This window comes from Mus caroli, chromosome 8 (assembly GCF_900094665.2).
Source record: "Mus caroli chromosome 8, CAROLI_EIJ_v1.1, whole genome shotgun sequence".
In the NCBI taxonomy this organism is placed as follows: domain Eukaryota; kingdom Metazoa; phylum Chordata; class Mammalia; order Rodentia; family Muridae; genus Mus; species Mus caroli.
The window spans coordinates 53,670,864-53,683,375 of NC_034577.1; the positions used below are offsets into that span (position 1 = coordinate 53,670,864).

Below are 12,512 nucleotides of genomic sequence, written 5' to 3' on the forward strand. Positions count from 1 at the left end.
TTGGTGGGCAGAAGCAGGAAGGTCACATTCCTGGGCTACATATCACAGTGGGAAAAAAGTTATTTTAACTATTAAGAGGAATAAATTAAAATTGTTTTGAGTTCCTAAAAAATGCTAGGATGAGCTAAATTTTCCAGCCTGTATATATGACATCCTCAAGTTTAATTGTGTAATGTATCCTGTTTATTTTGTTGGTTAGCAGTCAGCCTGCATAGATTGTTACAAGTGCCTACTTCGTATTCTTCTGGCTCACATGGCCCAAATCTTAGTAAGTCCAAAGTTGGATGTGGGGCACCTGCAGTCCCAGCACTGGGGGCAGTTGAGTGGCACTGAAAGACATACCTCAGCACCATTGCCATCTTTAAATGCTTTAATAAGCACTAGGTTTTGTTGGTTTGTTTTTTTACCACTTTTGCCAGCTTCACCAGTTTGTAACTGATGATCATTTCCTTAATTAGTGTAATGTAGAAATTGTGTTCAAACAATGGGAACCTATTCTTTATTATTCTGAAATGCTGCACTAAGAAAATTGGCCAACTATGCAAATTTCCATCACTGTGTGTTTTCTTCAAAGCCTTCCCTGTAATGCAGAGCTCTTTTCAGGGCCTAGCACTCAACATTTCAATCTCAGATTCCTGGAGAGTTGACCCAGCCCAGAGACAGGTCCACAGCTATCTGTCTCGTCTCCTGTTTGTCACATGCTGATTGTTGAAAGGTTGACTAATAGAGACGCTTCCAGTTATTTCTGCTCTTATCCAACACTGATTTCGTTTTCAACACCTCCGCTGTCTGTTGTTTTGTTTGTTTTTTTTTTTTCTTTAGCACAGTTGGCCTACTTCCTTCTTGGTGGTGGTATAAATGCTTTTCCTCATTGCCCTCAAAGAACTTGTCCTTCTGTCTGAACATGAGGTCCCCACTCAGCCCCATCTTGGGGAAGCAAAGTCAGGTTTCTCTTCACACTGATCTAACCCATGTTAGCCAGCCAGCAGCTCCTCGGAGTAAGTGCTGCACAGTGGCTGACTGAACATCATAGAGCTTCACCGCGCTCCAGACAACTCACTTCAGCTTTCAGCAGGTCTGCACAGGGCAAGTTGACCACAGGAAGGTAGGAGAAACAATACACATGAAAAAGAACCAACGGGTGCTTCTCACACCTGATTGCCAGCAGTTTGGCATTTCAAGGCCAAGTGTATCTCCTAAATAGCCACTCTCCACTCTTTAAAAGCTGACCCAGCTGAACTGCTATGCTAAAGCCCAATCATTATTCACAAGTTTAACTTTCTTTATGAAAAAAAAAAATGCTAGCTGAATTTTTAACTATTTTTCCGACATGAGTACTACATTTGCATCATTTCCAACCCTCCATCTCCTCCTCCAACTCATCCCGTGTACTTGCACATCCTCTCGAATTCATGGCCTCTTGTTTAATGATTATTGGTACATACATGCATATGAGTGTTTAATAAGTCTATCTAGTGTTGCTCATATGAGCTGAACTTTAAGAAAATTGGGTTCTAACCTTGGGCAAGGCCCCATTGAATCCTTTAGATCTAACTACATGATTTAAGTATTGTAATTATTATTACCTCTGATTTCCTCTCTTTGATTTCAATTCTCTTCCTCCTAATGAGCAATCTGTGAACCTCTCTGTAGATGCTGAGGACCTGTTCACTTCCAGATCTTTCCAAGCTGTTCAGAACCCTAATGGATGTTCCCACTGTGGGAGACGTTCATCAAGACAGTCTTGAAATCGATGAGCTGGAAGATGAACGAATTAAAGAAGGGCCTTCTGATTCCGAAGACACGTAAGTATAGGACCACTAACAAATGCCAGTATCACTTTGACATCTAGATTGGGATTTTCTTCAAAGTCCAGAGAGTGAGTATGGTCTACAGCTGCCTTTTCTTCGCCCTTCAAGCTCTTATAACTTTGTTAAAGTGTAATCAAACTTTTTGAAAATGTATGGCTGCCTCTAAATAATTTACTGTCTCATTTGAGACACATAAAAATGGCTTGTATTTATGCTCACTGTTTTTTCCCCCATTAACAGCCATCTAGTACACTGATGTGACAATACTGATTACTAAATAGTGGTTAAATAATTTTCACAGGATAATGCCTGTTGAATAGTGAAATCTCCATTCTACTAGGATTGAGATGGGAAGCAGGGAAGTATTAAACCCTCTGCATGACATCAGGGAGATGCTGAAAACTTTCCTATCTGTTTTGTGACATTTGATTTCAGGATGTATCAGTGAGGATTTTATTTTTGTGGTATATGTGGAAGTGGGGTAAGGTAACTGTGTGTGTGTGTGTGTGTGTGTGTGTGTGTGTGTGTGTGTGTTGGTTGGCATGTAACTTCATTGCTTACAGAAAATTCCTTTCTTGTGATTCATGGGAAATATAGAACTCAGGAAGAAATGTAACAATGTTTCTGAAAGTTATGGGAAATGTTGGCTGAGCCTTAGATAAGAGTCCTTCTTGGCTTCTGCAGTTTTAGCCTTCCAACTGCCTCAAACAAGTATGACAAACTCAGAGGAATAAACCAAAATATCCTGCAATCAGATGCTAGAAGCAGCACAGCGTAGGAGTCTGGTGCAGGGGTGTAGCTCGGGTAGAGTAGCTTAGCCTGAGTGAGGCTGCAGTTGGTGTCAGGATTGCTGCATCTGACATGTTGTTACTTCTTCCTAATGACGCTCCATTTTCTCATCAGCCCTTAGAGACCCGTGGATCTTACTAGGAACCTAGTAGTTTGGAGGGAGGTCACTTCAGTTCCTATTTTAGTCGGCTTTCTGGGGAACACAACATACATCACTTATGGTTGACAAAGTGCTGGGTAATGGGGTTTGTGGGTTTGTCCTCTGTAAGTAAAATGAACCATTTGTAATTGAGCCAGCTGTAACAAAACTATTCTACATCTACTTGTTTGTCTTTGGAAACTGACTTGGGTCCGTACCTTTCTCCAGATTTTATAATAAGAACTAAAAACTAAGCTTAGGGCCAGATTTCAAATAACCTAACTGTCTTAGTCAGGGTTTCTTCTATTCCTGCACGAACATCATGACCAAGAAGCAAGATGGGGAGGAAAGGGTTTATTCAGCTTACACTTCCACACTGCTGTTCATCACCGAAGGAAGTCAGGACTGGAACTCAAGCAGGTCACAGAGCTGGAGCTGATGCAGAAGGCACAGAGGGATGTTCCTTACTGGCTTGCCTCCTCTGGCTTGCTCAGCCTGCTCTCTTATAGAACCCAAGACTACCAGCCCAGAGATGATCCACCTACAAGGGGCCTTTCCCCCTTGATCACTAATTGAGAAAATGCCTTACAGCTGGATCTCATAGAGGCATTTTCCCAACTGAAGCTCCTTTCTCTGTGATAACTCCAGCCTGTGTCAAGTTGACACAAAACTAGCCAGTACACTAACAGAGACTTGTGAATGCTGATTTCATACAGTATTAGATCTTCTCACATTTTTCTTAGGCAACAGTCAGGCTGGCCTCACGAATTTTAACTCCTCTATGTCTTGGCCATTATTTCCTCTAGCTAATAAGTGGGTTATCAGCAGGTCAACATAATAGTCTTCACATGAAAGATTACATGAAGAGTTAGGCTTCTCATTAAACACCAAGTCTTGTTCTGATCAGATTGTTTTCTGTAGCTTCCACAAAGTCAAATGGCTAGTTAGTATGCATAAGTACAAAATAAAGATATTTCTGTGTAAATGATTATTTTCTTTTCCATTAATGTAAATTGTCTTCAAGGTCTCATAGAGTGTATTTGGGAGTTGGCTGTAAACTTTGGGAAGTGTCCTCATTAGCCCTATATATTTCTTAGCATTGCATTTCTAGTCTAGGGACTCCTGCCGAGAGGGCCCTGAGCCCTCACTACAAGGCCTCACACATCAGACTCAGGTAACTCCTCGCCTTCATGCATGTGCTCAGAGATAAACTGGGAGTCTTAGAACTGAGTTTCTCGGTTACTGTACAGGTGCCCAAGGACAGAGGCTAGAGATCCATTGATAAGGCCTCTTTTATATTTTCATGTCTCTACCATGAGTTTCATTTGGATAAAATTTAAATAGGATGAAACTCCTTAGTAAGTGTACTACACACATATAAGATTTTTACCTATAAATTTATTCCACATTTTAAATCTCAGAAAATATCATTTATATTCTGACTAATGCCTTGAAAACAAAATTCTCCTGTGAGGATTATGGCCATTGTTTTATTCTTGGGAAAATCTATTTACATATTTTAGAATTCTTTTCAGGAATATACACATAAAGATAAATTTCTCCTGACTATTATATTCACTGTATCATCATCCTGTTAGCCTTAAAAAGCACAAATATTATGCAAGACCTTAAATACATGTCTCTAAAAATTCAAATACATTCCATGGAAATCCTTGCATATAGTACACAGCTAGTATCTACATTAAGATTGTGATAAACTTTCAAAATTGGAAAATGGTTTTTCCAATTTTCCTTTAAACATTTGACTATTAATTCATTTTTTAAAAAACCTATGATAAACATCTCTGCTTTCTTAAATTCCCCAACTACAGGTGGGACACACAGACACAAACCTTTGTTGCAAAGTTTAAGCAGTGACTGAGGTTAATAGCTACATGATTCTCCTCTGCAAATCAGGACCAATTTAAGCAAATCACCTAGTTTATAAATTGCAGAGTATCCCTCACGTACTGTTTTCCTCAGTTGTATTCATCCTCAGTTCCTTAGTTAAAAACTCTATATGCTTGTTTCGGACTTCTTTTTTATCCACAGTTAGTACTTTTAAGTGGGAGAGAATGCACCATTTCAAAATAAGTTAAAGTTTAGGCAGTATTCAGTTTAACTCTTTAAATTTCAGTGTATTTGAAGAAACTGACACAGATTTACAAGAACTTCAGGCCTCAATGGAGCAGCTACTTAGGGAGCAACCAGGTGACGAATACAGTGAGGAGGAAGAGTCTGTCTTAAAAAGCAGCGATGTGGAACAGACAGCAAGAGGGACAGATGCCCCAGACGAGGAGGACAACCCCAGCAGCGAAAGCGCCCTGAACGAGGAATGGCACTCAGGTGTGTGTTCACGGTGGCTCACGCTGCTCATGGCTGAGCGCCCGTTTCTGTCTCTCTGCTCAGAGTTCACGTAGGAGGTGGTTTCCTGGTATCTGATAGGGACATGTCGAGCCTTACAGCTGATGTGTACGTCTGTCTGTCTTGTGCTCACTGTGTGTTCCAGTTCTCAGTTCTTCTGTTAAGTGACTTCTGAAGTGTTTTCTCTCTGTTTTGGCCCCTGTTCCTTGACTTTTTTTTTTTTTTAGTAATAAAGCTAATAATTTAGTTTGGTATGTATGCTTCTTGGCTCATCTGCATCTGCGTCTTTGCATGTTTTGTTCCATGTTTGTCAAGCCTTCATCATAGGTTTGGTTGCTTCATTTCAGAACATCAAAATGTGATTTTTTTTTCCATTTGTTTCCGAACTAACATTCAATAGTGAGGTTTCTGGGAATCTTTCTGTAGTTCCCTGATTTACTACTTATGTCCTTAAGGAGACAATTCTCACACTCAGATTCCTGAGTAAGACAGCTTTACCTGTGCTTTGATGTCCAGATACCCTAGTGAAGACTGCTGTATTGAAGGTAGAAGAATACAGAAACCCAAAGTTCACTTATCATTGATGCTAGTCTAATATTATAAAATTACTTTTATTCATAAAGTACCTTTTTTTTTTTTAGATAATAGTGACGCTGAGACCACTAGTGAATGTGAATATGACAGTGTCTTTAACCATTTAGAGGAACTAAGACTTCACTTGGAGCAAGAAATGGGCTTTGAAAAGTTCTTTGAGGTTTATGAGAAAGTAAAGGTGAGTGAACTTAGACACTGTCTCTGATGTGCTGCTGAAGAGGAGTGACATGTTGGCTGCCTTCATCACTGCATTAGGATCAATGTCGGCACACACACACTGAAGGCTCCACTTAAGTTAGCATTGGCACATTAACTGTTAAAGTTTAATTGCATCATTTCTCCCACTCTTTCTTCCTGCGTCTTCCATATGGGTCCCCTCCCCAATTCACAACCTCCTGTTATTTAACCACTGATGTTAAATAGAAAAGGATAGACACATGTATCATTTGGGGCCATCAATTCCTATGATGGTTTATTCTCTGTATTTTAACTAGGTTTAGCTTTGTGTAATGGTCTCCTGCTAGTGTAAAGATAAGCTTCTGTGTTGAAGGGTGAGATCTACACTTAACTTATAATGGTAAGTACTTAGATGCAGTTAGGAATCAGGCTAGTTTAGGAACGTGGTAGTAGTGGGTTTTCTTCTAAGATCCCTGATGTCACCAGCGGTGTATACTGGGTAGGTTTCTAGTACTAGGCATAGTTTCCCCCGTGTTGAGCAGGCCTGGGGTCTAGTCAGACAGCTATTGGTTACCACTGAGATACAAGTGCCACTATCAGACCTTCCAGCAGCGCTGGCTGTGCTCGTCACTATTATGGTTCCTAGGCTATTATTAATTGCTTCTCTCCTTTAGCAGCTTCCGTATTAACTTACATTTGGTAATTTGGCATAGGCTATTCATGAGGATGAAGATGAAAATATTGAAATTTGTTCAACAATAGTTGAGAATATTTTGGGCAATGAGCATCAGCATCTCTATGCCAAGATTCTGCATTTAGTCATGGCAGATGGAGCCTATCAGGAAGGTAAAGTTTTCTTGTGTCTTCATATTCTAAACAAATGAGAGGAGAAGAAGAAAAAGATGGCAGATGTGTGATGAGACTCTCCCAGCAAATGGGCTTTGATGTGGTCTGTGCTAGAGCCTATCTGATACTTTGAAGCAACTGTCCCTCTGCCCTGTCACATTAAGTCACTGTCCTATAGTTTGTAAGTAATGTTTGAGTGAATGTTTAATGCATTATTTATTTATGTATGCAGGCATTTTGCCTACATGTATGTGTGTGCACTGTGTGTACGTTTCCCACAGAAACCTTATGAGGGCATCAGATCCCCTGGAACTGGTGTTACAGACGGTTCTGAGAACTGAACTCATACTCTGAGCCACTGAGCCATCTCTCCAGCCCTTGAGTAAAAAATCTTAAGTCTCCAATTGAAAGCTTAAGCTCTTTAGAATAATTCTCATCAATGATGTGTCATTAAACTCTTTTGCAGAGGAAGAAAATATAAAATTCTGAGCATGAATTTATTTGTAACATGGTTGGCAAAACTAATACATTTACTTTAAAGATTTAATTTGTAGACCAAAACAGAAGTTTTGAATCTTGATGTTTAATTTTAACAATGCAATTTTTATTAAAATATATTTATATTCCCTCCTGTTAAAAACAACTTAAGATCCCTTTTTAAAATGCATCCAGGTACAAAAATTAAAATAAGTTTTAAAAATATTTCAGAACATAGTATATTAGATAAGCACAAAAGAAGAGATGGAGTAAAATTATGATACCGTTAAGAAGGTCTCCATTGTGAAACCTGTAAAAACTTTACAGTGAAGCAGAAAACCAGACTCGTGCAGTCAGAAACAAAGCAGACTGTTCCTTAGAGGCCAACAGTCTGTGGTGGAAACAGTTCTCCAGATCTGTTTGCTGTCTTGGTTTTGTTCTTGTTTGAGACAAGGTCTTGCTGCACTCGCTAGGATAGCCTCAAGCACACGCACGTCCTGCCTTTCCCTTCACCACCATGCCTAGCCATCTTTCATGTGCCGCCTTAAAGTTCAGACTAATACTGATCCCTTTAAGAAGGGAAAGGGTTTTGTTTTCCTCCCACGTACAACAGAATCAAAAGGTCTATAGATCTTACTACAACTGAAGTGTTACGACTTTGAAAATGCCCTTCAGTTATACTACCATAAAATTTGTGGTTTATTTTCTGAAATGATAAAAGATTACTTGATCATTAAGATGAAAGTCTCTAGTTTAACTGGTATCTGAAACGTTCAGGTTCCTGAGTCTACTGAGATCTTGAACTCCATCTGACCTGTTCTGAGATGAGAAATAGCCTGTAAATTTTGGACTTCATAGGTTACTTCTCACATCATTGTGTAAGCTAACAGCACAAGGCCAGAGAATGACTGTTTCAGGATGTCTGTGGTGAGGTCTAGGCAGTTGTCGTCTCACTCGCCTGGCCCTTCCTCAGGCAGCTCTGCACAAGGCTTCTTCAAATGGAGCTCTCCACAAGGAGTTTGCTCAGGCTGCAGAATTGTTTGTCAAGTATCTGAAAAGCTTTTAGTTTGCCTTGCCCCTTCAGTGGAGAGCTGTAACAGTCAAGTGAGCCACAAGGTAGAATTGGCACAGCTGAGTGGTTTCTAAAGGGCTCCTGGCTTCATAGAAGCCCATTCACTTACAGGGTCACAAGCTAGGCTGGGCCATACAGCCCTCAAGAAGCATGGTCAGCTCTGCTGGGGTAAGCAGTGGAAACAGAAAGGACAGAGCCTGGCTGTAATCTCTTCAGCCTGGGGAGAAAATAGAAAGCAGTTTTAATAACATACTTTAACTTACTACTGAATAAGCTCATGTGAAATACATTATCTGAATAAAAGCTAACACACATAGTCACTGGATTAAGAATAAAGAGAGCCTCCTTGTATGGAGCAGTTGAATCTCTGATCAAGCAGTCTTATGTATAGCTGTGCTTTAAATCCTGTTGAAGAGATAAGTAATCATGCCATGTGTATGATGCTTACACGCTTTTATTCTCTGTGGCAAAATCTGATCCAACTCATTCAAAGTAAAGCTAGTAAGGGGCATACTAGAAACAAGATTCTCTTGAAAGATTGTCTCAAAAGTGAGGTGAAGAGATTGAGGAAAGCATGTGGACATTCACTGGTGGTCTCTGCATATGCACACATAGAAGGTGCACCTGCACACATACCTGCTCTCGTGCATATACCCACACCACAAACAACATTTTAACCTTTAAAGTCATTGCCTAATATCATTTCTGTTTAATTCCACTGGAAATTGTCTGAGTCCCCAAAATGACCAGCTCCCATGATAACTGTTACAGTGCAGGTTTGGTGAGCATTAATAACTATCTCTGTTGGAAAAGTTAACACTGCCTAGCCCTTATATAGCTGCTTTCCAGAGTCAAAAGTCAAATAGAGGTAGTAATTTGTGGGTTACTTAAAACTGTTTCTAGGTGCTCCTTCACAAATGAATGTGTGGCCAATGGAGGATTGGCAGAGGTTACCAAGTCCTCCCACTGAGCAGCAGCAGGCCAAGCATGTGGGTTTTTTTTTCAATGTACCTTCCATTCACATTCATTTTAGATGGAATTTTGTATTGTGTTTATGTAGTGAAATTCTATACAGCTATTCAAATAAATGAACCAAATCTTCAGCTATCAATATACATAAGCCCAGAGACCTAAGTTAAAGTTATGTGATATGACTTATATGACATCTAAAACAATACTGTTTACTTTTACATATGTTTAATAACAGTGAAAAAGTATAAGCAAGAAAAATATACATTAATTTAGTGTCCTTAAAAATGTTCCTAGAAACGGAGAAAAGGTCACCAAAGTGGAAAAGTAGACTGCTTATAATATGGTTTTCTTAAATATCAGAATCAGTAGGAGCAAAAGTTAACCTGTGTTCATGCTAGGTAGGCACATAGTGCTCATTGCTTTCCGGATTATCTGAAGCAATGCATAACTCAAACTGAGTGGATTAAGTTGCATGAAGCAGTGGCATCACTCTATGGGCTGAAACAGAGGGTCCTGCAGGAGAAGACATCCTGTATAGAAGGACACAAAACACTGCAGTAGAGAAGATGAGTGGCGATTGGTAACTAACTCAGGGACTATTTCAGATATTGTCATGACCTGGTGATCAGGTTTGTGGACATGTTAAGCAGGTAGGGAGTGAGTAGAAAGTAGGGGCTGTACAGAGTGTAGTGTTTGACAGGGTGCTTGGGTTTACTCGGGTGCCAGCGTGATAAGCAAATCAATGTGCTTAATTCATTCAGATGTTTTTAAGAATAAACATTCTTGTGGTTTATGTAAATAAGAATAGCTAATGCATTATGTCATGCTCATAAAATGCAATGGTGTGCAGACATTAAAGCCACATGGAATATATACATCATTTGTCCTACAGCATTCTATTGTGAGGTGTTCACCATATAGAGAAGTTGAACACTATAGTGGTACCTGACATACCCACCACAGAGACTCTACCATGAGCATTTATAATCTTGCTTTTCATATCACTGCACGTCTTTTTTTTTTTTTTTTAAGATTTACTTATTATTATACATAAGTACACTGTAGCTGTCTTCAGGCATACCAGAAGAGGGCATCAGATCCCATTACAGATCGTTGTGCGCCACTATGTGGTTGCTGGGATTTGAACTCAGGACCTTCAGAAGAGCAGTCAGTGCTCTTAACCGCTGAGCTGTCTCTCCAGCCCCATCACTGCTCTTCTTTATTTATCTTTCTATTGTGTGTCTTATGTGGAAACCTCATGTCCCAAGCCTGCATCGTGGTCTAATTTTCTTAGTTATTTGTGATCCACAAGGCAATCTGAGGATTTATATGTGCATAGTTGTAACACTAGTTGTCTTTGAAATTTTGTACCTTCATACTTTATAATACTGTCTGGATGTTGTACAATGAATATGTGCTATTATAACAAAATTATATTTAATGCTGAACTAATCTTTAGAAAGGAAAAATGCTTTTTATAAAAAACATAGATAATGCTTGAACTAAAATGAAGTGAATTATTTTTTTCTTTTTTCTACAGATAATGATGAATAATCCTCAGGACATTCTTTAATAGTCAACTGTAAGAACACATTTGAACTTGGCTCATAATACAAGCTTCCTGGGACATAGAGATTATTTATGAGAAATACCAGATTTAAGATGGGCATGCTTATTGCATGAAAAAAATTAAGAAGCGTGATATTCTTCCTCACATTTTATCTACCTTATTTTGTTTAATGGATTCTACAGCTAACTCTCATAGAATGTATGTTTCTTTAAATCACCTCACCAAAGCATTGACTCAACTGAAAATTTATTGTGCAATAAGGAACTACTTTTAGCAACTGTCTTTCTGTGGAAGAGTTGGCTATATCAAAAAAGACCTGCTTTTGGTGTTTCATTTAAATTTCAGCATGAATTCTTTTTCTTTTTCTGTCTAACATTTTTTATCCTGGCTAGCAGTTCACATTAAATAATTCTTGTCAAGGGCTCTATTCAAATATATACATTTAGAAGATGAAATTTTAGCCTTGAAGTTTGTATTCTCGAGTTATTTTCAACCACTGGATCTCTCCCTGAGCTAGCCTGATGAAAACAGGCTGTAGAAGCAATCCTAAAAATCATTGAAAGATTTAATTTTGAAGGAATAGCAAAGTTATATTTCCTGACACTTGAAAGTTCCCTGATTCTTCTGTTTCTCTTTATAGACCAGAAACGCTGTATCTAAAAATCAGGCTATAAATTTAAACCTAGCATATAGCATAAAATTGCCCTTTTGGTTTTTAGCTCCTCGCATACATGTGCCTCCGTGGTCACCTGTGTTAAAAAGGAGAGAGGGCCCTTTTTCTATTGGCACTGTGACAATTTAGTAACTACTATGGGGAAGTGTTTGCCTTTTATTTTCAGGTGAGGATTTAACCAGGTTATTACAATGATGGTCACATAGTTTCAGTTATGTGAACCTATATATAGAAACAGTTATAGTTTCAGAATTTGCCAAGTATACATTGTGTCATTCTCTACAGTCCAGGTGTTCCTAATAAAATAAAAGCAGAAATGTGTGCTTTTTGGTACCAATCAGCCTGATTGGTGTAAGCTGTCATCTGAAACATGGAATCTTACCTTGTAGCACTATTAGTACTGTGTTGACTTTATTATGTATATTATTTCTAACATCCAAAAGTAAATAGCTGATTTTTATATTTTTATTTTGTACTATTAAATTTTTATTATGTACCTAAAGTATATCAGTTGTCCTTATTAACGCTGTTCTCAATATCTCCATCATCTTAAGGCAGACTCAGCATGGCAGGGGTGTGTGCAGGGGAAGAGATTACATCTGGAAGCATGGTGCCAGGCAGTAAATAGGGCGAAACTTGGGCTTTTAAGCAACCCTTCCCTGAAGATATGGTAATCTGCAAAAGACCTTGGCAACCTTAAGGACCTACTAACAGGCCCTGCCTCCCAAGGCCACACCTCCCCACCATCACCCTGCAAGCCACACTTTCAGCACATGGACCCTTGGACACAGACCATCTTCAGCCCAGAACATATACTTAGAAAATATGTGCCAGAAAACAATGAGTCCTGAATGTTGTCTGCGATAATATGAGAGAAAGCAGGTTTATCTTTAAGAACTACACCAGACAAAACACTGATCGGATGGCTTTATAGCACTAAGGAAGACTAACCCTACAACAGTGATGGGCTGGAGACAGGGCTGTAGGTCCACAACTCATAGGAGAACACAGGGTGGGAGTGGAGAGCT

At 39.2% G+C, this 12,512-nt stretch overlaps 1 protein-coding gene across 10 annotated transcripts in view; it reads left to right on the top strand.

The window, feature by feature from the left end:
* The window catches only part of Nek1 (NIMA related kinase 1), a 134,614-nt gene extending 122,631 nt beyond the window's left edge, over window positions 1-11,983 (top strand). For 6 of the 10 annotated variants that reach the window (XM_029480468.1, XM_029480467.1, XM_029480469.1 and 3 more), the window contains 5 exons: window positions 1,654-1,805; window positions 4,877-5,085; window positions 5,745-5,875; window positions 6,588-6,720; window positions 10,782-11,979. In XM_029480468.1, the coding sequence (XP_029336328.1) occupies window positions 1,654-1,805; window positions 4,877-5,085; window positions 5,745-5,875; window positions 6,588-6,720; window positions 10,782-10,795 (639 nt within the window). In that variant the 3' untranslated portion in view covers window positions 10,796-11,979. Of the gene's footprint in view, window positions 1-1,653; window positions 1,806-4,876; window positions 5,086-5,744; window positions 5,876-6,587; window positions 6,721-10,781 lie in introns of all 10 variants that reach the window. The other 4 variants (XM_029480465.1, XM_021169624.2, XM_029480470.1 and 1 more) reach the window with 1 other exon arrangement.
* The last annotated feature ends 529 nt before the right edge of the window (window positions 11,984-12,512 follow it).